The 24,500-nt window shown below is 39.7% G+C and overlaps 2 protein-coding genes across 2 annotated transcripts in view; one reads left to right on the forward strand and one right to left on the reverse strand.

Annotated features, from left to right (window-relative positions):
• The window catches only part of veph1 (ventricular zone expressed PH domain-containing 1), a 247,504-nt gene that overhangs the window by 39,179 nt on the left and 183,825 nt on the right, over positions 1-24,500 (forward strand). The gene's annotated exons all lie outside the window — the stretch shown is intronic.
• Positions 7,209-16,591, reverse strand: ptx3a (pentraxin 3, long a). The gene is made up of 3 exons (XM_007232095.4): positions 16,198-16,591; positions 12,553-13,128; positions 7,209-9,648 (listed from the first exon to the last, which is right to left on the reverse strand). Exons 1-3 carry the CDS (start codon positions 16,340-16,342, stop codon positions 9,011-9,013), a joined length of 1,359 nt encoding a protein of 452 aa, XP_007232157.2. The 5' UTR covers positions 16,343-16,591; the 3' UTR covers positions 7,209-9,010.

A 24,500-nucleotide genomic window follows, 5' to 3' on the forward strand; every position in this document is an offset into this window, starting at 1 on the left:
CTGTCAAGGGAGTAAGGAAGTAAAAATAGTGAGAAGGTTCTGTGTTCCAGCGTGTATATCTGTGCAGTGTGAAGCTGCTTTAACACAGAACACTGAAAATTTGATGCTGGGCTTTCAAACACCGTGTTTTCAATAGGGACATGCAGCGCAGATGTATGTAAAGTAAAAGAAGCCGCATGGCTGCGAGTAGTGAACACAGCACACACGGCACGTGTAAACAGCACGGAGCAGCAGAGACAGCATTTGTTCATAGCTGTGGGAATTAGCATTATGTGGCTTTTATATCAGATTGAACTGGACCTTATTAGCAGTTTAGCTAAAATAATATAAGTATATTTGATAGCTGGGTTGGATCAAGACCAGATCACATTTTCACCAGAAGTGAACTGCTCCAGAATTCGTTTGGAGCCGCAATGTAATCACCTGAGTGTGATTACTGTTTTACACCTGCTCAATCGAACCGCACTAAGGGTACAAACGAACCAGAGTTTGTTTTAACTGTGAAAATGCCCTAAGTGTTTGTGTTCATACTGCAGCGTGACGCAAGGGGTAGTCAGACTTTATCAACCAATTCACCAATTCTTTTATCCTCTGATTTGTTTTAACCCTGCTTTAGCTTCCTATAAGTGGTTAGAAAGTGCAAGCCACTTAGAAAAGTGGGACCATGGTTCAGTAGATCCAGACTGAGAGCACCTCATTTGGTCTGGTTCTTTGGTCTAAACTGTGGTTTGCAGCCCTTTTCACATCTGCTCCTTTGGTTCAGAACCCAAACTGAAAAGTCTGGAGGGGTAAAAGCCCCATTACAGACCTTTTTTTGGCACTATAGAGCCAAAGTACAGTATGCTGGCTGTCTTAGCACAAGATCTACCAGGCCTTTACCCTGCTGGTGCTCCACGTCGAAGAATTACAGTGCGGGGAAGGCGATTAAGCGCTCTTAAGCACTCGCTTGAGAAAACTCAGTCGAAAGTCTCTTTAGTGGAGCTCATTAGGGGCCGGCGTTTAGTGGGGCTGGATGACGGACAGTTTTGCCCACAGGCTGGGCCTGATGGAGGTAACTCTGAACTGTATGGCACTGTAAACCACGACGAGGCTGCTTTCCCAAACCAGGATAATGAGGACTGTTAGAGGTTAATCTATAACAGAGAAAGCCCCCCACCCCACGCACCCCTCCCATCACCGCTTTCCTGTTTCCACCCCATGTGAAAAAAGGCTCCATGCACCCCAGATATTTGTTTGTTTAATAAATGAGGCAGCACCTCGCCAGCCTGTGCCGACTGTGCCGCTCTGGGTGTGCAGAAACCCGTCAGACCGAGCCTGACCTTCACATACTGTACGCTAATGAGAAGACTGTGACTGAGTGATGGTTCGGCCAAAAACTCAACTAAGATTTAAACAACCTTCCCCCTCAATCATGCCAACACATGTTCCATGGCTGAAGTTTTGAAGATTTTCTCTGGAGATATGAAGCTAATGTAGCTAATGTAGGCATATAACTCACTAATCAGCACTGTGTAAACTACTGCATGCCTAAATCATCACATACTTGTCAAATAATGATATAAATATAACCATAATTGGTTCTTTGACTTGACATTGGACAGTCAGTGCACTACATGGATAAAAGGATTGGGACACAACATGCTCCTTCATTGTTTCTTCAGAAATTAAGTGTATTAAAAAGGAGTTTATCCTGCTTTTGTTGGAGGATATCATATTTACCTTTTTATGGAATGAAGGTTTTTCATTCAGTATCTTTGGCATGAGTTGATGAGTTTGGGAATGAGTTGGAGATAAGGTGGGGGTATTGATCATCCAACATCCTTCCCTGGACATCTTGTCTCACTCAGAGGTGCGTCTGTGTTTTCCTGCTTATGCAACATGCAGGTCAGTTTCCTCTGCCGAGTAGCACAGAAGTGCTGCGCCCCTAAAATACCAATCCACCAATTTAGTGCACCTGACTCTTAAAAGAAATGGCAAATGAGGTGCTAATTGGTAATATTGGACCCAATATTAACAGTTAATGGTTGAGTGGTGTGTGTTACAGTGCCTTCTCCGATGGGTTGGTTGTTGATGGCATGAATCTTTCTTGGAGTTTCCAATTCTTTAATGGGGATCTTCAATTTTTCGACCACCGCTTGTTCAATTAAGTTTCCCGCCGCTCCGGAGTCCACGAGGGCTTAAAAAGAAAAAACTTCATTAAGGTAATGCACTGTTACAGGTACAGTTAGCATTTTTTCAGAGATAAGAGGGTCAGGCATACTCACCGCGTCAGCACACGAATCGGAACTCGTGCACTGGGTGACGTAGCCTGGCCTTGGAAGCGGACGATTGGGACATCCACTCCTCATATGACCCTTCTTTCCACAGTATAAGCACAAGCCTCCCTCTAGGCGGCGCTGGCGCTCCACTTGACTGAGCCGTGCATGGCCGAGCTGCATGGACTCCACCTCCTCTCCTCATCTGTGGCATGACGTAAGCGCGCTGACTGCGTGACGCGTGACGCCGGCTCTGCAGCAAAACATCAAGTCGGGTAGCCATCTTGATAAGGTCAAGCCAGTTCTGTTTGGATATCCTCCGACAACCCCCTCCTAAACGCATTAATGAGGGAAGCCTCATTTCACCCACTTTGAGCAGCCAGCGTGCGGAAGGTAAGCTCGTAGTTCGCTACTGAATCACTGTCCTGTCTGATTTCCAGCAGCTGCTCCCCGATCTCTCTGCCCCCCTTAGGGTTACCAAAAACAGTCCGAAAAGTGCTGGTAAAGTGTTCATAACTCGCGCTAACTGTGGGATTATGAGACCAGAGTGCTGTAGCCCACTTTAGAGCTTTACCAGTGAGCAGAGAGGTTACAAACATCACTTTAGTGTGATCGTTTGGCCCAGGTGGCGGTTGTTGGGCAAAATAGATACTACACTGGAGTAGAAAACCTTCACATACCTCTGGGTCTCCGTTGTATTTCTCAGGCAAGGCAACTTTGAGGGGGGTTATAGAAGGTGGTTGAGAAATCGGCGTAGATGGAGGTTGAGTTGGCGGGGTAACCACCTGCTGAGCAGGGTTAGCAGGCTGGTTACTAAACAGAGCCTCCAAACGCTCAGTTAGAGTGTTAAACGCTGAACTCAGCTGATTTGGATGATTGATGGAGATGGAGATTTGGATGCAAACGCAGGCAGGCTTTATTAATCCAAAACGCAAGGCAAAAATCGTAATCCAAAATACAGGCAGTAGTTCAAAACCAGGAATAAATCACTAGGCAAAATCGTAGTCAAAAAACAGGCAAGGATCAAAAAAACAGATATAACAAACACAGACGTAAAGGGGCGGAGTCAGCTTATTAGTACTCCGGCGAGGCTGATCTTAAAGGTGCAGGTGTGACACTACTAAAGATTCCACAGCCAACTGTCAGTGATATTATAACAAATTAGAAGAGACTGGGAATAAAAGCCACTTACTATGTCAGCGTAAAATGAGATCACCAAATTTCTGCAGAGTCAATCACTACAGGCCTTCAAACTTCATGTGGCTTCATATTAGATCAAGAACAGTAGAGCATAGAGAGCTTAATGGAATGGATTTCAGTGGCTGTGCAGCTCCATCCAAGCCTTACATCACCAAATGCAATGCAGGCGTGTGGATTCTTGTGTGATTCTAGTGTATATGTAATTCTACATCTAACAAAGGGTCAGCAGCCTAACTAAGGTGCATTTAATCATGAAGTCTGGCCTTCATGATTGGCGGACTTGCGCATTGCCAAGTTGTGAAACATTCACTGTGAGCACGATTGCTTGTACTATTGATCACGGAGTTTGGATCTCCACAGCATTTCCCATGGCCTGAATGGTCTCTCTACTCCTGACCTCCATTACGTACAGTATGTTTGCATGTGTGTATGTCTGTGTGAGGCACTGTACTGTACAATACAAGAGTGAGCAGAAACACTGGCTCAAGTTCAAGCTGCTCTGAAGATGAAAAGCAGAGACGTTTTACTGTTTGAGCAATTCATCTTTTTTTTAAACATACACTCAAATATTTTAGTCTGTCTGTCTTTTTGATTCTGCCCTCCTGCTGTGCAGTACTCTGTCCCTGACTCTTTCTTCATTAACTGGATTAGCTCATCTATGCATGTCTTATGATGTTATGTCTTGTGTTGTGTGCCTTATGATTACACGAGGGATCTGTATTCTGAGGTAGCAAAGAAGGGAAGGGGTGCAATTGAATCAAATAATAAAAAATGTTATCATCATTACGATTTAAAGATGGCACAATACAAATAATAGACTGTGTATAGCTGGACAGAGCATCGTATCTCAAAAGTGAAGCCACCACAGGTCGGGCGCCCCCTGCTGTTCGGTTGCAGAAAGCTGTGTAACCCCACCCATCCCCATAGGTTTCAACGGCAAAACAGACAACTTTCAATCACGTTTTTTTTCCAGTATACTGTAATTCTACCTCCATTATTTAAATGCAACAGCTAGTGTATCCTCTGCTTATACTGTCAAATTTTAATATCCTCACATCCTTCATTTTTTAAAACGTTATTCAGCTCTATTAAAAAAGGTGTGGTTATTGTAAAAGGGCTGGGTTACACCTAGCCGGGGTGGGACCAATGACTGTATGGGTGGGTGAGCTCTGTGAAGGCAGCCCTTAGGGGCGGGGTTATTCAAATGAGTAGGCTGTCTCTCCACAGTCTTTCTCTCTCCTCTGGTCTCTACTGAGCAGACTCGGGTATCAGGATCGCCAACATGGCGGAAGATTTTGGCTTCATTTTCTGTATATCGATATACTCACCTCTGAACAGTGAAAGAACTAGTACTGCAGTTAGCGGATAATGCTAATACTGCTCTAGCCCTGGTGCTGGAGAAACTTTACTAAAACTCCTTTATAAGGCTGGACTTCATTAGAGTAGCTTTACTGCTCCTTACAACCTGACCGGTAGAATTCATTCATAAGACGCACAGGGAAAATTGAAGGATTTTAAGTGCGATTTATAGTGTGAAAACCACGGTATATGGTCTCCAGCTCATACATGTGACAGATATGCAGATGTTGTAATTCAACACAAGTCAACGTAAAGAGTGTCAATAGGTTACCCTTACCTCATGTGTGCGGCTGAACCTCTACATTCCTCAGTAAAGCACGTGAGATGTTCGCAGACCCTGCATATGCCTTATATTAACTTTGAGCAACTACGGCGTCCTGATTAACAGGATTATGTGGACGTAATGGTGTACCCTTCATCCCAACTTTGCCTCTGACCTCCTGTTGGGACGTGCATGTACTATTTCCTCACTGATTCTCTCATTAACACCGCCCAAACCCGGCTTCCCTCAGCCGCACAGGGAATCGGCCACCTCTGACCCCCGTGTGCTGAGGTAATGGGGTTCAGATTAGGTTGTGTGGGGTGCAGTCGAGCTTTGCCTTAAATAGGGCTCGCCTTAATTCGATTAAAGGAATGATTGAGGGATCCATTTGCAGTGGAGTGGAAAAGCAAATGGCCCATCAGCAGACGGAATAGGTTTGATGGCCTTGGAAACTTTTCCGTAAGTCTACTTTATCCATTGATGCGTTGATTGTCCTCCCGGTTCGGCACTCATCCATCTGCTTGTGTTTAGTTCCAAAGTCTCCATGTTCTGCAGGTAACTTAGCTTGTTGTCCTATTCCTTTACAGCCCAAACCCCAGGACAGCCTCAGGCCATGTGAATACAGGGGCTTTCGTGTTGCGTTAGGTTGCAGGAAGTGTGGGTGTGTTGGTGGATGTCTGGAGTGTGTTACAACAACGGGACCCCCTCTGTGTACGGCAGCACTGTGGGCGAAAGGGGAACGAGGGACTATGTTGAGACATCAAGGGCCCCAGCGTGGCTCCCGAAGGCCCCTTTGTGCATGAATTACGTCCCTGTTAAGAATGCAGCCTGCTTGTCAGCATTCGTCTTGAAGTGCTGACCCATGACGTGTTGTACTCTTGGTCTTGGTCTTGGCTGTTGGTCATATTGATTGAGCTACACATACAGAAGTAGTGTGTAATGCATGAGTAACAAAACAGCCAGACGTCTCAGTTTGGAGTAGGAGAGGTTCCTAATGGAGTCCTGTAGTAATCTATCCTATGCAGCTTGAATATTCCCATGCAGTTCCAATAGCATCCTATAATTTAGAATAAGTCTAGGGATGTGGCACCTAATGGTGAAAGTTAGCAGCTCACTCACTTGCTTTGTTTATCTTACGCTTGAAACTTGAGTTTTACTCTACCGTCTGATTGTTCTCCGGGAGGCAGAATTTGGCACAACACCTAGAAAAGCTTCTTGCCAAATTGACAACATGCTGTCCTTCAAAATACAACCTTCTGCACCCTAATTAATATCATGTGATTATCATGTACTTGGCTCATGTAGATGATGTAAAAAATTTTTCTACATGCTCTTGTTAATATGCTGTGCTTCCATGCTGCAGGTTTACCAAACTAATGCATCTCAAAACAAATTAATATCATTGAAAAGATTATGGTTTATATCCAATGAAAACCCCAAAAATCAGTTTAAGAAAAAATTGAATATTATATAAGACCAACTGGCGCATTAAGCAGTGTGGGCAGTGTGTCAGGTCCTGCTGGAAAATGAAATCCACATTTCCACTGCACTGACTTTAGACTTGATATAACACAGTGGACCAACACCAGCAGATGACATGGCTCTCCAAACCAAGTCTAAAGTCAGTGCAGTGTTTTCCCGAAATATCTTGCAGTGCTCCATGTTTCCCTCTGCTGACAACTTTTATGGAGATGCGGATTTCATTTTCCAGCAGGACTTGGCACACTGCCCACCCTGCCAAAAGTACCAATTGGTCTTATGTCCTATTCAAATGTTTCAAGGCACTGATTTTCGGGTTTTAATTGGCTGTAACTATAATAATCAACAATTAAATATATGTAAACGCTTAAAATAGATCACTCTGTGTGTAATACATCTATAGAATATATGAGCTTTTTAAACTGAATTACTAAAGTAAAGTAACTTTTTAAGGATATTTAAATTTTTTGAGATGCACAAAGGTAGGGCCACTGGATGGAAAACCAAATTACCTTAATTGAATGTAAGCAAGTGGAGGGCTCTCATGACCTAGTGCTGTCCCATGAAGTTTTGGCTAGTGAAATAATCCTAGTTTATATATTTGGAAGCGTTTTTTAGGGTTTTTTTTAAAGAAAAACTCTCCAGACTGCAGGTTTACTATATATAATAGTTTTCTTTATTAAACACCACATTTTCAAACCTCCAGTAACAGACAATGAAGATCTATATACAATATATGTTCATTTCAACTTCTTAGCATAAAAAAAAAAAAACAATTTACAGTATGGTACATTTCATCACATTATCAGAAACCAAGGTAAAGTCCCCAGGGACTTTGTAAACATTTTACACAATTCCATTATCAAAATGTTAAAGTATTTAAGAACAAACAAGATCAGAGTTGCTTAATAGCATTAATAGCATTATTCAGCCGCAACATACATTTCAGAACAAACCACTCAAAAGATATATAACAACATGAACAAAATAAAAGACACGGAAGGATGAAAAGGTTATGTGACGAAGATGGTCAGATCTGAATGTAAACATTTTGAACAATACTATAAGAAATGCACAGAAATACACAGCGAATGTTTGGAAGATATGGGATCATAATTAAAGGAAAGCAGTCTTAATAAAAAAGAGAATAACCACTCTTAGTGGCAGCACATTTACGGGCTTGGACACAGTCCATCTTAAACTCATTTAAGAGACGCATTGTTCCATCCTTTGCTCTTTGGTACTTTCATCAGCGTTCCTGAGGCTGCATCATTCCGAGGAAAACTTAAATGGAAACATTTGTTCCCCAAGGGAGAGGGCTTTATTTATCTGAAACAGTGTGGGTTATTATAGAGGGCTGTTGATTTGGGTTTATTGCAGAGAGAATTGGAGCATGGAGTATAGCAGTCCTGGTCTTGGAGTAACCCGGTTCTACATATTATAGTGTTTTCTCTACTTCATTGCACCCAGAAAAACTCAGCAAGGTTCTGGTTTAGGGCTGGGCAAAATATAAAAAATACTGTATATTGTATGGAAGTTTAAATATGGCCATATAATGGTGTCCTATGACTTTTGCCAAAGCTAAAGGTAAAGATTGCTGAACTGACCTGTGGGATGTCTGTGTGGGGGCTATTTCTGCAGCATAATAGAGGGGTTTAGATTAAATATATCACAATATATTCCAATACTGTAAGCAAGGCTATATATTTGGATTGTTCAAAGAAAATTTAAGGTAAACTGTCATAGTTCTAAAATCTGGGTGAAAGAAATTGTACTTTTTATTTGAGATCTGATAAATAAAAGCAAAATAAAATATTGTAAAACTTCAATATATCAATATTTTCTTTTGTCTACTAGTTCTAAATATTACACAGGGCATACATGTTTAGATTATGTGGAAATGGTTTGCTTTCCAGAGGAATGGACAGAGGAACTCAACAGCTTTGTACGCAACAGGTCTAATGCAAATCAAGCCATAGATATATCCAAATTAAAGGACCTCATCTCAAACACCATAATCTGGTACAGTTTTGTGAACACCCCTTGGAATCAACTCATTCAGCTTGTTTTTTTTAGGTTGCACCCATTGCTGACACAGATTTACAAAAGCACACTCTGTAAAAAGCTTGTCTATACCCTGACAATAGAATCTAGAACATTCTGGAATAGATGTAGAAAGCATTACATCAACTAATTGGCACCTGGTTTCAGAACTGTCTCCTCTGCAATGATGGGGCTCCATCTAATCATTTTATGCATGGGTTTACGTTTAGGATGAGTTGGGGATGAGTTTCTTAAGCATATCAAGATACGAGTATTTAGTCATTATGCCCAGCCCTATACTTATTACCTGATTAGCTGAATCTGGGGTGCTGGAGTAGAGAAATCACCCAAATATGCTCTGCCATGGTAGCAAAACTGCTTATTTATCAATCGTTTTAAGCAGCACAGTCAGTTAGAAGATCAATTCAACACCCCCTTTTGTCACGATCTGAGACACGCCCCATGCAACCAAATTGCCACGGTTGCCACATCTTCTCCCGTCTGCCCGTGCCAGCTGGGAAATCTCGTCCTTCCCCAGCACACGGTCCCACACATTAACCCCGGTCATCTTCCCAGTGAACGCCTCTTCAGCGTTAAAAATGTCCTGGAAGCCAAATCTCTTGGCGAGGCCGTCGGCAGAGTATTCCTGGCCTAGGATAATGTTCCCGCCGGTGGGCAGCTGGTGGCCCTCAGCCACACCGGGAGAACTTGCCACCTTCTGGCCGTGGACCCAAAGCGAGGCAAGGCCCTGCTCGGAGCTCCAGCTTCCGCAAAGATGTGTCCAGCTGCCCTCTTCCACCGCCCCCTGGGCCTCCACCAGGTGTGCTTCCCCTCCAACGGTGAAGAGGATGCTTTGCCCATTCAGCACCAGCTGCAGCTCCAACGGGTTGGTGGTGGTGCCGTAGGAGAAGAGGACGGTCTTGTTGAGAACTTGAGTGGGTTTGACCCAAAGACAGGCTGTGAAGGCATTGGTCTGCATGGAATGCTGGGGGATGATCTCGGCGTGCGTCTTCGGAGAACGCATGGGGAAGAACAGAGCCATGTCGCAACCTGGAAGAGAAGGTGGGAAAAGAAATAGAAGTTTATTTTGTCCCTTAATAGATCTTCAAAAATAACTGGACAATACATGGTCACAAGAATCTGGAGCAAATATATATATATAGTGAACCAATTGGTACCTCGCCTAACACCAAACATAGGCTAGAGGGGTATAAGTCCCCCCAGCATTGAGCTGTGGATCAATGGAACAGTGTTCTCTCCAGCCAAGACTTTTGGAATGAGTTGGGAAGTTGGGAATTGGGTTGGAACACTTGGAAAAGTTGGCCGAGGGAAAAAAAGCCAACAAGTGTTCAGAACCTCAAGGCTGTTGGAGAACCATTCCATATTCTACCTCATTAAGCTGATTGAGAGGATGCCAAAAGTGGCCAAAGCTGGCATCAAAGCAAAAAATAATCTATAGAGGAATGTAAAGCATAAAACATATTCTGGTTTGTTTAACACTTTTGTTTAATAATTCTGTGTGTTCCAAACTTTCAAATGCTTCTGCATATAGATCTATGATATCAGTTCAGCTGGTACCATGCCTAATGCCACGCATAGGCCAGAAGGGTATAATCGCTCAGCACTGAGCTGCAGTGCAGTGGAATTGTGTTGTCTGGAATGATGGAGCTCAATCAAATCCTAAAAACAATTCTCAAAGTCAGTTACTCCAACAAAAGCAGGTTACAACTCTTTTTAATACTGTTGATTCTGGAAGAAACAACGCATGAGCAGGTGTCCCAGTACTTTTTCCATATAGTGCGTGTCATCCAGTTCCACATGTCTTTAGACTCTGAGATAAATCGTGCCAACTAAAGACAATCAAATTTAGACTTCTCAGTGCAAAACTGATGTCAGTGCCAAAACTGTTGACAGTGATGTATTAAGCATTTTAAAACATACTTGATAAACAATCCCAAGTGCAGAAATATGTTCTAATGAAAAGGTCAAGCATTGATGTAATCAGCCACAAATCCTCCCTTTTTTCGATGCATTGTCAGATTATCTTATTAACGACTTTCATACTGTAAACAGCAGGTCCCTGTGGCTGTCTTCCAGCTAAAAGAGAAAAGATCCACCTCCTCCCATAGCAAATGTCACAACTGCACTTGTCTCTTTGGTTGGAAGAGCCAGGGCGCTCTTTATGTTAGTGCTGTGGTTTCATTACCTCATTTGTTTAGGAGGAAATGGCTAGGGACCACTGTAAATATCGTCATTGGTGTGCGTACATACTGTAAGTTCAGTTACAGAAAGACTGTTTCTGAAAATTGAAACAAGACACCTGGCCAGCCTTTTAGATCTCTGGTTCCAAGAGGTTGTCAAAGACATCAATTCTGTGAAATGTTACGAATCGTCAGTATATTTTGTAAGGTTCTGTAACAAGGCTGTCCAAGCCTGGCACTGAAGGTTTTCAACCCTGCAGTTTACCTCTTCTTCTTATCTAATGACTGCATAGTACCTGCTGCATGTTACCTACACTGATCCATTCTACTAAAATGTACTTGCGTATTGGTACTTGGTTCCATGTACCTGATTTGTTTTCCGCAAACACAGCTACCACCAGTTAAATTAAGTAGTATAGATACAACCTTGTCAAAAAGTGCCATAATACCCCTAATCCATTTAATTTGTTTTAGAGCCAGATCTATCTATCTATCTATCTATCTATCTATCTATCTATCTATCTATCTATCTATCTATCTATCTATCTATCTATCTATCTATCTATCTATCTATCTATCTATCTATCTATCTATCTATCTATCAAAGATTTGTGTATTCGTCCAAGTGGGGTGTTAAGCAAGCTTTTTTTTTTTTTTTTGCAGTTTCGAGTTTTATTTTTACTCTTCAGCTTATTATTCAGCAGTGACAGCTTCAGATATGGTATACTCGTCTTACATACCTCAGACTTCATAATCTTTTCATTGAGAAAGTCTCTTGAGCCATCTCTCCCCAAGCCTGAGGAACTCCTGAAGTCTGTTCTGAACATGCCCCAATCTCTTTGGCCCCCTCCCCCCACCAACCAGCCGCTTTGGTGTGGTCTCCTAGCCTGCAGATGAATAGACCACCTTCTGCTTCTCATTTGTTCCAGCTTTCGTTGGCCGGATAACACCGACTGCTTGGGCACGTGTGGATTAAATGCTTTCTGGCTAATCTCAGCAGGGAATTGCATCTGGCTCACTTGCTGGATTCTGAACAAGCGCTCCACAGATATCTTGATGTCGGTCAGCATGTTAAATGTTATTATGCGCTCGGACTTTGGAAACTCTGCAATCTGCAAGTAGGGCCCCAGTGGGTAATGATTTTGTGTTGATCCAGTGGACCAGTAATTAACTATGTTGGCTAATGGCTAATATTGCAGCTGCTGTAAGTAAATCACAACTTTATGGCTCAATATTTACAGTGCTGAACCCAAAATTTGTCACATCAAGCACTGTTTTCTTCATATTTCATGTTTTTTTTTATTGTGTCCTGGCCAACAGTCGCTAAATGGCTCTGCTTAGGACTTTGAAGTCAACTTTGGACTTGAAAGACTTTGGAATTAACTTTAGATTTAGCAGACTTTGGAGTCAAATCTGGATTCGACAGACTTTTAATTGAACTATAGACTTGATAGATTTTGTAGTCAGGTCAGGATTTGAAAGGCTTTAGAGTCAACTTCGTATTTGAAAGACTTTAGAGTCAATTGGCTTCTCAAAAATATTTTAAGACTAAACTTCAGATCAGTAGAAGGTTAAGAACCTTCCTCAAGGACACTACGAGGAGCACCCAGCCAGTTCTAGGAATTGAACCTGCAACCTTCTAATGTTGCATTACGTACTTAAGATCTTTCTAGTCCAGTGCAGAACTACTGTGGACACTGCTTTTTGTCCTTTTTAAAACTACTGTATAAATAAAAGACCTGCTTGAACATACCTGCTGGCAACACTCGAGTGGACGTGGCCCTCACGTAGAGCTCCAGCTGCTCCCGAAGACTCTGCAGCTCTTCTGAGATGTCCAGCTTCCCTTTGTTCCCCTTCTCTCCCCCATCCTCTGTGGCATGCCTGGTCTGGAAGCTTTTGGTCCGTCCGCCCATCTCTGGCTCTCCCCATTCTGCCGCTCCATTCAAGCAGCTGTTCTCAAGTCTGTCCAGGCGGGCAGCCTGCTCTCCGCCAGCCTCCAGGATCCTCCTCAGCACCTCTTCTTGCTGTTCCCCTTGCTCAGCAGCTGTTTCCCTCAGCCGATCCAGGGCCTGCTTCAGCTGGAGGTCAGCCTGCACCCCTGCTCTGCGAGCGGCGCTCTCCACAGCCGCTGCACAGGAGCCGCCGTACTGCGCCACAAACTGCAGCACTTCACCCCGCAGGGAGCGCAGCTCCACCTTCATCAGGTCGTCTGAGTACTGCAGCAGCATGTTCTCTTTCATCTGGGAGTTCTCCAGCATGGTGAAGAGTTTGTCCCACTTGCTGAACTCTGGGGCTGAGCAGGGAGGTGGCGGGTTGGAGGTGGGGGCTTCTGTTAGAGGGTTAAAAGGAAGACATAGAAAACATAGGTAAAGGAGCAGTTTCTTGAGATTTTCTTAAGATTCCTTTTAAACTGAAAGCATTAGTGTTCCTAAATAGGCAGGGCACATGCCTTCAATGCCTTAAGTTAAGGAACATATTTGTACTATAATCCTTTGCAGTTGTTTTCCCCTACTTTTTAGAGACATAGTTGGACCTGAAAGATCGTGTTCTACCTTTGACCGAACATTTGCATTGCTTGTACTTTGTTATACAAACATCCTAAATCAAAATTCTAAATTTCCTTCAGGATCAATAAAGTATCTACATACCTACTGACCTACTCACATACCCACCAACCTACCTTACTACTGACTGACTGACCTACCCACCGACCCACCTACCTATCTTGCAGCCTTCTTACCTACCTGACCCCCTACATATCTACCTACCCAGCGCCCTACTCACCGACCTACCCACTGACATACATACCTACCTACCGAACAACTTGCCTAACTACCGATCTTATCTTCCTACCCACCCACCTGACCCACCTACCTACCTACATACCGACCTACATACCCACACTCCTACTCACCAACACAGCAACCTATTTGCAAACCCATCTACAAACCTACATACCTACCTATCTACCTACTGGCCTACCTGCAAGCGAACTGACTGATCTACCTACCTACCAACCTACATACCTCTTTACCTACCAACCTATCTACCTAAAATATACATATAGCACCTTTTTCCTCTGACAGTGTAGGACCAGTACTGAAGGATTATAGCTATAGGGTCCACACCTAGGGACCCAGAGCTCCACACTTTTTGCCAGTCTCATAAAGGTAAAGGGAAACTGTATGTTTAGATTATGAAGAACTTGTTGGGGTAGTGGGGCAGCCGTAGTTCTAACTCCTTATAATCCTTTAGAATTGTTGAATTGTGCATGTCTATGTTGGAAATGTGGGGATTCCAGACTTTCCTTATCTAATTTGTTTCTGCCAAATAAATTATAGTGTGGGATACAAGTGGTGGTCACTTCTTATGATGGCTATTGTTGGTGTTTTGTCTAAATGGGTGGAGTACTAAGATCAAAGGCAAAGTACTCCTAAGCCCTGTAACCACTTCATTGTGCAAAAACCTTTGCAAGAACTTAAGTAAGTGTCAGAGCGTCAGGTCTGTTAAAATACACCAATCTATCTTTTTTTCTCTTTCTTTCTTTCTCTCTTTCTTTCTTTTCTCTCTCCCCCTGCTGAGCTCATTTGGCGGGAGGAATCTGCCAGGGCTTTTGTTTGTTTTGAGGTCTTTTTGGTGTGTTTTTGTTTGTGAGTTAGAGAAATACAGAGGGAGGTTTGTCTCTGCCGTTCACTGAGGACCGATCCCTACATGTTCACACAGTACCTACAAGCCCTGATAAAACAAGTATAGATTAAACACCAATACACTATTTTGACATGCAGAAAAAAGCTGTTTTGTTAAATTGTCGAATTTTGCTGCACTTTGTCTTAACTAATAAATTAATTACATCCTCTGTGATAAGTATGCGGTAGCACTTTACAAAAGGGTTCATTAATTAACAGTACTAATGACAAAATGCCTTAACTAAATATTAAATAATTCTAGTTAAGACATTATTAGTCATTACGGATTGCTTAGCTAATATCTCAATTCATTATTATTTGCAACATTCGTAAGCATTAATATTTAATAATGTTTAATAATGTATCAACTAATGTCAATTTATAATCAGCTGAGAGTTGTAGTTAAGTACTATTATTTGCGACCCTTATTGTAAAGAATTGGTCCGTCTTCTTTAAATACTGATAATACTAAAAAGACATGCTTAGAAAAGTACAGTATATTGTGATTCACATATATATATGTATATATATATATATATATATATATATATATATATATATATATATGTATAGTATCCAGTATAAGATAACGTATTGTCATATTGCCTAACCCTAAATCAAATTAGTATTGCATATTCTTAAATGCCATAAAATGTAATACTCAAGAGGTACATTATATGTTAAAGAATTTGTTGCTGTTTACAAGAAAATTATAGTATTTTACAAATTACAGCAAGTTACAAGTTTGTTACAAGATTGTTACAGTTTACATTAGAATTTGAGGTACAAAATGTTAGAGGTTACAACATACTGACTTTTTGTAACATTTTAGAGTAGGTTATGATTTACCAAATTAGTTATGGTTTAGGATGTAGTACCTACAGCTCTTTTTTTTTTTTTTTTACCAAATTGAAAACCTCTGGAATATAATCAAGAGGAAGATGGATGATCACAAGCCATCAAACCAAACTGAACTGCTTGAATTTTTGCACCAGGAGTAAAGGCATAAAGTTATCCAAAAGCAGTGTGTAAGTGTGGAGGAGAACATGCCAAGATGCATGAACACTGTGATTGATTTTATTTGGATTTATTTATCATTTAACTATGTTGTAGGTTACAATACACTTTCTTACAGATTTTTTTTTCTCACAAGTTACAGTATACTAACTGTATTTTACAATTCAGAGTAGGTAATGAGTTACAGAATGTGTTACTGTTTATAGTAGACAGGGTATTAATCAGAATGGCTGTATGTTACAGGTAACATTAGACTGTTAATTGTGTTACAGTTTAGAATACATCAACTTGTAACACTATAGACTGACTATATGTTACAGGTTACAGCCCAGCTTATAGAGAACATTATTAAAAAAACATTTAACAACATTTTGAAAAGGATTCAGGAAGATTTGTCTGTAACATTACAGAAATAATGTTCAAGGAAATGTTGTGAAAACGTGTGACAATGTTAAAATGTTACATGATGTTAAAGTTAAAAGTAATTCAAATTAAAACACTGACACAATTAAAACAGTGACCAATTACCAGAACATCCCAAAAACTTGACAGCTTAAATTCTCTAAGAACTTTAAATGTAATGTTCAGAGAATGTTACTGTACATTTTACAGGTTAAAGCCTACAGCAGGTGAAAAGTTACAGGTTAATAAGTTAAAATAGAGTAAAGTGTAGAAAGTTCCAGAGGTGAACTCACCCTCAGCCTGATCTCCCTCATTGATCTCGTTGTAGTAGGCGTCTGCGTAGTTCACCTCAATCTCATCCCCATAATTCTGAGCCCGGACCACCACACCGACTAAACCCACCAGACACACGGCCTGGAGAACCCTCCACAGTGGCATGCTGGCTGTGTGAGTGTGTAAGCGTGTGTGTGTGAGAGAGTATTTGGGTTGAGTTTGATTGAGAGCGAGAGTGTGCTCTAAATGAATGGAGAGTGAATGTAGTTCTCTACTTTCTCTCTATGTCTCTCTCTCTCTCTCTCTCTCTCTCTCTCGACTGGTCCTTTTTAAATGCTGAGCAATGTGTTGGCTGCGTTCCAGCATGTGCCGAGAGCTGAAGCTGAATGGAGAATGAGCTGCAGAGAGCTGCTCCACAGTCTATATAAACACACTGAGCGAGAGAGAGAGAGGGAGAGAGAGAGGGAGAGAGAGAGAGAGAGAGAGAGAGAGAGAGACACCCAGCTTCGTTGGAGGCAGTCTGTGTGGTGTAATGGCAGAAATCTGCAGCTCCTTCAGTTACGAGAATGAGGGGAAGAAGGATGTGGGGGTGACTGGAAAAGAGGGAAAACAAAGTGAAAACTAAGTAATCAGAGATTTAAGAGAACTAAAAATAGCAATTTTGGATTTTCCTAAATCACTCTTAAACAGTGGTTGGGAATGAAAAGGAATTATCCACTCGTAAGAATGTGTTATGTGTCATTTTCTGTCAGCAAATCATCCTATAAATCTCAACACAAATGTTCCCATTTTATCAAAAAACAGTCAGTCAGCCAAAACATACAGAATTAAACAAAAGTTTGGAAACCCCTTCTTATCTGGGGTGCTGTCAACTTTTGGTTTCTGAGGCTGGTAATTCTGATGAACTTATCCTGTGCAACAGAAGAAACTCTTGCTCTTCCTTTCTTGAGGCGGTCCTGATTAGAGCCAGTTTCATCATTATGTTTTTGATGGTCATAGTGACCGCATTTCATTTTTTTTTTCTTTTTCTTAGTTGAGTATTAAAACACTCCTTAAATATACCAACTCTACCTCTTCACAACATGGTGCAACTGATGCTCTCAAACACGTTAAGTAATTAACTCTCATAAAACTGACTGAGAAAATTCCAAGCAATTGAATGATACTGCATTTAGTGTTTGAATTTTCTTTGAATATTTTTTTTAGAATATTCCTTAGTTTTGTAGTGGAGATAATGGTAGGATGACCAAAAACTCTTTTTGTAAAACCTGTCTTCTTCTTGGGAGAATTTGCAGTAATGCTGGCCTGAATATCATTCTTTGGTCTCCATAAATTTAAAGAGAAACTAAAGAGTATAAACAAAAAATGGTAAATTTGATGGTAATGGTCCATTTTTGATGCTACGTAGATGTTCAGCTAGCATTCAACTAAATGTTAATTAAATTAAACTAAATTCTTTGTGGAATTTAAATTATTCTCTATTGAATATAACTCTATACCCAACCCTAAGCCCTAAGATTAACTTTTAGGAGTTAGGTTTGTGGTTAGATTGACATGTTATGTTAATGTGAGGGTTAGGTTTTAGGGTTGATTCAGAGTTAGGGTTAAGGATAGCATAAGCATTAAGAATCATTTACATTCAGCTTTCAGAGTTCAGATGCATTGGATAGATATTCAGTTAATTGTTAGTTGATGGTTAGTTAAGCATCAATGAGGCATTTTTAAGGGGGCATTCAATTAAAGTAATACAAATTAGATGAATAGATTAAAATATAATAAAAATAAGCAAATTACCTTATATACACTAAAACTGTAATAACTGTAAAATAATTTAACAATGTTTCACAGTTACCGGTTCATCAAAATATTAAACCATATAGCGTTGTGAATTTTACTTAGATTCTGGTCCACATTTTTCACACATACATTACATAAGCAACTCTGTTTGAGACAATTAAACAATTCAACACAGTTTAAGACATCCAACATCTGAATTTTATATTTCTACATTTTCAGTGTCTAATACCAACAGATAATATTGGTATTGTTATATATATATATATATATATATATAATAAATCAGCTATTAAAACTGTATACTGCTGTATCATAAGAAGGCGTGGTCACGCTTAGGAAAAAAGTGATTGACAAACAAATCAAACATTGACCCCACATGTCCAGGTAGAGAAAATAAACACCAGATTCTCTATACACACATACTTTCACACATGCAGAAACCTGCCCACACTTTGATGTGGGTTATTATCTATTATCCTTTTGCATAATTACTTATGGCCTTTATTTATAATATATACTGTACATACAGCTCTGGAAAAAGATAAGAGACCACTTCAGTTTCTAGATCAGTGTCTCTGATTTTGCTATTTATAGGTTTATGTTTAAGTAAAATAAACATTGTTGTTTTAGTCTATAAACTACGGACAATATTTCTCTCAAATTTTAAATAAACATATTGTCATTTAGAGCATTTATTTGCAGAAAATGTGAAATGGCTGAAATTACAAAAAAGACCTCAAATAATGCAAAGAAAACAAGTTCATATTCATAAAGTTTTAAGAGTTTAGAAATTAGTATTTGGTGGAATGATCCTGATTTTTAAAATTTTAAATACAGTTTTCATGCTTCTTGGCATGTTCTCCTCCACCAGTCTTACACACTGCTTTTGGAAAACATCATACCACTCCTTTGGAAAGCCAGTTTCATCATAACGTTTTTAATGGTCTTTGAAACTGTACTTGAGGATACTTTCAAAGTTCTTCAGTTTTTTTTTACTTCTTGACAATCCCAAAATGTATGCATAAAGGGGTCTAGAGTCTTATAATTACAGAAAGTACCATAGACTGACTTGAATTTTTGCAGTATAACTAATGCCATAAACCCCTCGTCAGTAATTGCAACGAAATTCTTACAGCAAAGCTCCTAGTAGAAAGCCTTTTCTGGACAGTAGAGATAGTTATTCCAATAAAAGCAGGATAAATGATTTTTAATAACCTTGATTTTGAAATAAATGATTTGTATAGAACACAAAGCAAGGTATTTATGTGCTGTGTTATTTAGCTGATGATGAATGATTTGTAAGGTGTTAAAACTACAAATTAATATACTAAATACGCTCATTTATAATAAACAAATTCTAAAGCAGAACCCCTTTATGAGGTCAGTCTAAAGTGATAGGGATCTGGATTAGCATAAATCATTTGTCTTTTAATCTAATCCTGCTGGAGTGGCCTGGTGTTTTAGACAATAAAGCAATTCAGTATTTGATGAGTCAGTGCTTTATTAATTTCCACAGCTTCCTCACGTTCCTCTGGCTGGCCCTCACTTCCAGTCAAGTAATTATTGTCTAGGGTCACACCGACTGCTGCTGCCATCATGGAAAGTCTCTGTCATCAGAATGTAGATTAAACAAGCTGTCCGACCCCCAAAAAGTTTTTAAACAGGGTTCTCTGGTCCCCAGAACAGAAGAAGACCTCCTCCAGACCTCTGTTTTACTTCAGTCCTGTGATGCGCTGAGGATAGGTCACTCTTGGTGAAGACATAATGACATTATGACATAAAAGACTTGAAATCCTATTTTAAATGTATAGTCATTAATGTGTAGTTGGTCCCTCTTTGCATTTCTAACAACAGAAGTGTAACAGCAGAGTTTTGCAGGTATTTTTGTGCAGTGGCCTAAAATTAGTGTAACCGTCAGCCTTGTACTTTAAAGCTGATGTCCGTACGTTTTGGGATTTAGAGCCCTCTCTGGTGAGAATGAGTAATTACACAGAGCATGCGGAAGAATCATTTTAAACTGGGTGGGTGTGATGTGGTCTCCTTTCAGAGCGGATGAATCCGATTCCAGGTTATGTTCAGTCAGAGAGAGGGAGAGAGAGAGCGCTCTTAGTCAGAAACTTCACTCCTTCGTTTCTTAGTTTTTACTATGAGTGAATGAGCTACTGAGATCTGAGTTTCCCCTTCTGGAGTCTCCAATGTTCCACCAGCCGCTTGCATTCAGTAAAACTGAGCCGGATCCTCTTTTAGAGGCTGTACGTGTGACGTAAGTATGTAAAGACGCGTGACGTGGCCAGAAGAAGGACTCCTGTGAAAAGTGACCTGACACCCCAGTTTTTAGAATGTATATATATTAGGCTTAGCAGGGATGGTCGTTCCAGAACACTGGTACCATTAAACAAAATATATTATTCCTATCTCCACTCGGAGATGCTTCTGCTTTCAGTTTAGAAATGTAAATAATAATAAAACATTATTATTAAAAAATAATACTCACATTTTAATACACTTTAACTTTTTTGTTTTTTTATTATTGTTTTTATACAAAAGCAGCAAGTCATGGGTTTAACAGTATGTCAATGGTTCATGAATGTTAAGGATACAGGATACAACCTGTATTTTTTTAAGTTGTGAGTTGTTATCGTGTGAGTGAGGTGGAACGTTGGCCAGTGTGCTCATAGCAGTTAGCAAATAACTGGAGTTGGAGTGGGAGTGAGGCCTGATAGTGGGTTCCAGATGGATGAGACTCATTTTCTGAGGGAGGCATTCCTTTAACATTCCTCGATTCACAATGCAATACATCATACAAGGCATTACCACCCACAGTGGACAGTGCAGTGGGTAGTAATGATTGTGACTGGCGGTGTCTTGCTGGAATTTTCCATGCTAGCAGACAAGCAACTCCAACAGAAATCACATCCACATTCAATGCAACATTGTTTAGCTTCTATAGGGCATGGCAAAAGTCACAGGATACAATAAAATGTAGTCCTTTCGTCTTTGGGATAGCAGTATTCAACTCTTTGAGACAACAGTCTATAAAACAAAGCTGCAACTGTAAAAAACACAAGAATGGGCGCAGAGTGGTCCAGCAGTTTAAAGCGCTGCCACTATGAACAGGAGGTTGCGGGTTTGAACCCCAGCCCATGCAGCTTTGCCATCAAGCTGCTGGCGCTCAGAGTGAGCAACATTAACCCTGCTCCCTCCGGGTGGGTAGATGGCGCTCTCTCCCCACATCATTCCTAGGGTAATGTCCGCAGCACAGGGCGTCTGTGAGCTGATGTATCAGAGCCAAGTCCTAGTGAGTGGGTTGGGTAATTGACTGTGCTAAATTGGGGAGAAAATAGGGAAAAATTAGAAAGAAAAAAACCAAAAAAACACACAAATGTTAAACAAAAAAATCCATGTGAAAAGAAGACCAGACTTAATCAAAGTCTACTGCAGCAGTCTGTGGACAAAAAAAAAGTATTGGGACACCTGCTTCTTGCTTGTTTCTTCTGAATATCCTGCTTTTGTTGGACTAACTGTCTCTACTGTCCAGTGAATGCTTTCTACTAGAATTTGGAGCATTGTTGGATGATCACCACTGACCTCATCTCCAAATCCCAAAAGTATTGGAGGGTGATTCTTTATTCCAGAGAACACAGATCCACTGCTCCACAGATCAATGCTGGGGGCTTTATCCCACCCTTACCCATGTCTGGCGCTAGACATGGTGCCAATACTTTCCATTTTCTTATCTGATCCATCTGTTCCAGAGAGTGCTATTCTATCAGCAATGCTCTTCTACAGGAACCTGAAAAGCTGCGTCAGCTATGGCTGCAACCTAAAGAATGCTAAATGCATTCATTTTAAGGGGTGACCACAAACATTCGGACACTTCGGGCGGTGAATACCAGCAGATGCATGACACAGATGTGTGTGCTGCTCTTTGTCTTCCCCCAGTGCACATAGTTTCAGTCTGAAGGTGGGTATCTCCCGGTGTGAAACATGCAGAGGCGGTAATGAATGTGGAAATGTCTTAATAGCACAGGCTCAGTACAGTCGCAATGACTGGCCTTGTTGTCCCGGAACAGGACACAGTGGAAGGTCAGCCGCTGGTGACACAAGACATCTGCCATCTTGGAACGGAACGTGCTGTTGAAACAAAATACCACTTGCACCTACACCAACAGTGGAGGAGAGGGAGGCACAATAAGGTTCTCTCTTCAGTGGGCAGTGTCTTCTGAGAACGCAGTGAAGAACAGTCCCGAAGATGAATTTTAAAGCAATTCTGGCCATTTTTTCTGTCAAAGTTTTGCATTGGGGCCACAAGACTGATGGAACTAGAAACTAATGAGCGACTCACTGCTTTTACCAGTTTAGCCATTGCCAATTCCTCCTACACTGAAACAAATGATGAGTAACATGTACTTAAAAAAAGTTTCACAACTTTCTGCAATTGCCTTTTTTTAAGTAAATTAAATTTCAGATAAATTGAAGTAACTTCAACTTGGTTTCAAGACTTAAATGTTACATAGAGTAACTAAGTGAACTGATCTTCAGTCAATCCTTTCTTTTAGTAAACTTTACTTCATTTATACAATATTGCTCAAATAATTTATGATACATTTAGTTTTTCTTTATATATATATATATATATATATATATATATATATATATATATATATATATATATATATATTTTACTTCTAAAAAGAATGTATTACATGCCATCCATGACAGTGAAATATGGGTTTTTTGGGAACCGGTTCCCAAAGTTTTTTTGGTTCCTGAAATTTTTCGGAGACCAAGTTTTATCGCTTTCCAAAAAAATTTGAGATGTTTTTTCGGTTCACAAAATTTTTTGAGCCTTTTTTTTCGGTTCACAAAATTTTTCGAAGACAAAGTTTTTTCTGTTTTGTAAAACAGAAAAACTTTGTCTCAAAAAATTTTGTGAACTAAAAAAACTTCATCATCAAAAACATTTTGGGGACCGAAAAAACTTCATCTCAAAAAAATTTCGGAACTAAAAAAAAAAATTTGTCTCAAAAAAATGTTGGGAACCGAAAAATCTTCATCTCAAAAAATTTCGGGAACCAAACAAACTTTGTCTCCAAAAAATTTTGTGAACCGAAAAAACTTTCTCAAAATTTTTTGTGAACCAAAAAAAACTTTGTCTCCGAAAAATTTTGTCTCCGAAAATTTTCGTGAACCGAAAAAAATTTGTCTCCGAAAAATTTTGTGAACCGAAAAGATTTTGTCTCCAAAAAATTTTGTGAACCGCAAAAAATTTGTCTCCGAAAAATTTTATGAATCAAAAAAACTTCGTCTCAGAAAAATTTTGTGTACCGGAAAAAAATTGTCTCGGACCAATTTTTGTGAACCTAAAAAGTTTTGTCTCCGAAAAAATTTTCGAACTGAAAAAAATTTGTCTTCAAAAACATTTTGTGAACCGAAAAAATGTTGTTTCCAAATTTTTTTGTGAACCAAAATAACTTCGTCTTAGAAAAAAATGTTGTGAACTGAAAAAAACTTTGTCTCAGAAAAACTTTGGTAACCAAAAAAATTTTGACCCGAAAAAATTTTGTCTCCGAAAAATTTTTTGTGAACCAAAACATTTTTTGAACCAAAAACATTTTGTCTCAGAAAAATTTTGTGAACCGAAAAAAAATGGTCTCCGAATTGTTTTTTGTGAACCTGAAAAATTTTGTGAACCAAAAAAAAGTCGACTCCGAAAAAATTTCGTCTCCGAAAAATTTTTGTGAACCAAAAAATTATGTGACCCGAAAAATTTTGTGAACTGAAAAAACTTCGTCTCAGAAAAACTTTGGTAACCAAAAAAATTTTGACCCGAAAAAATTTTGTCTCCGAAAAATTTTGTAAACCAAAAAAATTTGTCTCCAAAAAATTTTGTGGACCTAAAAAATTTCGTCTCAGAAGAATTTTGTGAACCAATAAAATTTGTCTCGGAAAAATTTTGTGAACCAAAAAATTTTGTGAACCAAAAAATTTTGTCTACAAAAAAATTGTGAACCAAAACAACTTCGTCTCAGAAATTTTTTTGTAAACCGAAAAAAATTCGTCTCCGAAAAAAATTTGTGAACCAAAAAATGATGTGACCCGAAAAATTTTGTGAACTGAAAAAACTTCGTCTCAGAAACACTTTGGTAACCAAAAAAAATTTGACCCGAAAAAAATTCTTCTCAGAAAAATTTTGTGAACCAATAAAATTTGTCTCGGAAAAATTTTGACTCCAAAAAATTTTGTGAACCAAAAAAATTTTTCTCTGAAAAAATTTGTGAACCAAAAAAACTTCATCTCAGAAAAAAATTGTGAACCAAAACAACTTCGTCTCAGAAATTTTTTTGTGAACCTAAAAAATTTTGTCTCTGAAAATCTTTTGTGAACCAAAAAAAAGTTGACTCCGAAAAGATTTTGTGAACTGAAAAAACTTCGTCTTAGAAAAATTTTGTGAACCAAAAAACCTTTGTCTCAGAAAAATTTTGTGAACCAAAAAAACTTAGTCTAAAAATTTTTTGTCTCCAAA

Source organism: Astyanax mexicanus, chromosome 9 (genome assembly GCF_023375975.1).
Source record: "Astyanax mexicanus isolate ESR-SI-001 chromosome 9, AstMex3_surface, whole genome shotgun sequence".
NCBI lineage: Eukaryota > Metazoa > Chordata > Actinopteri > Characiformes > Acestrorhamphidae > Astyanax > Astyanax mexicanus.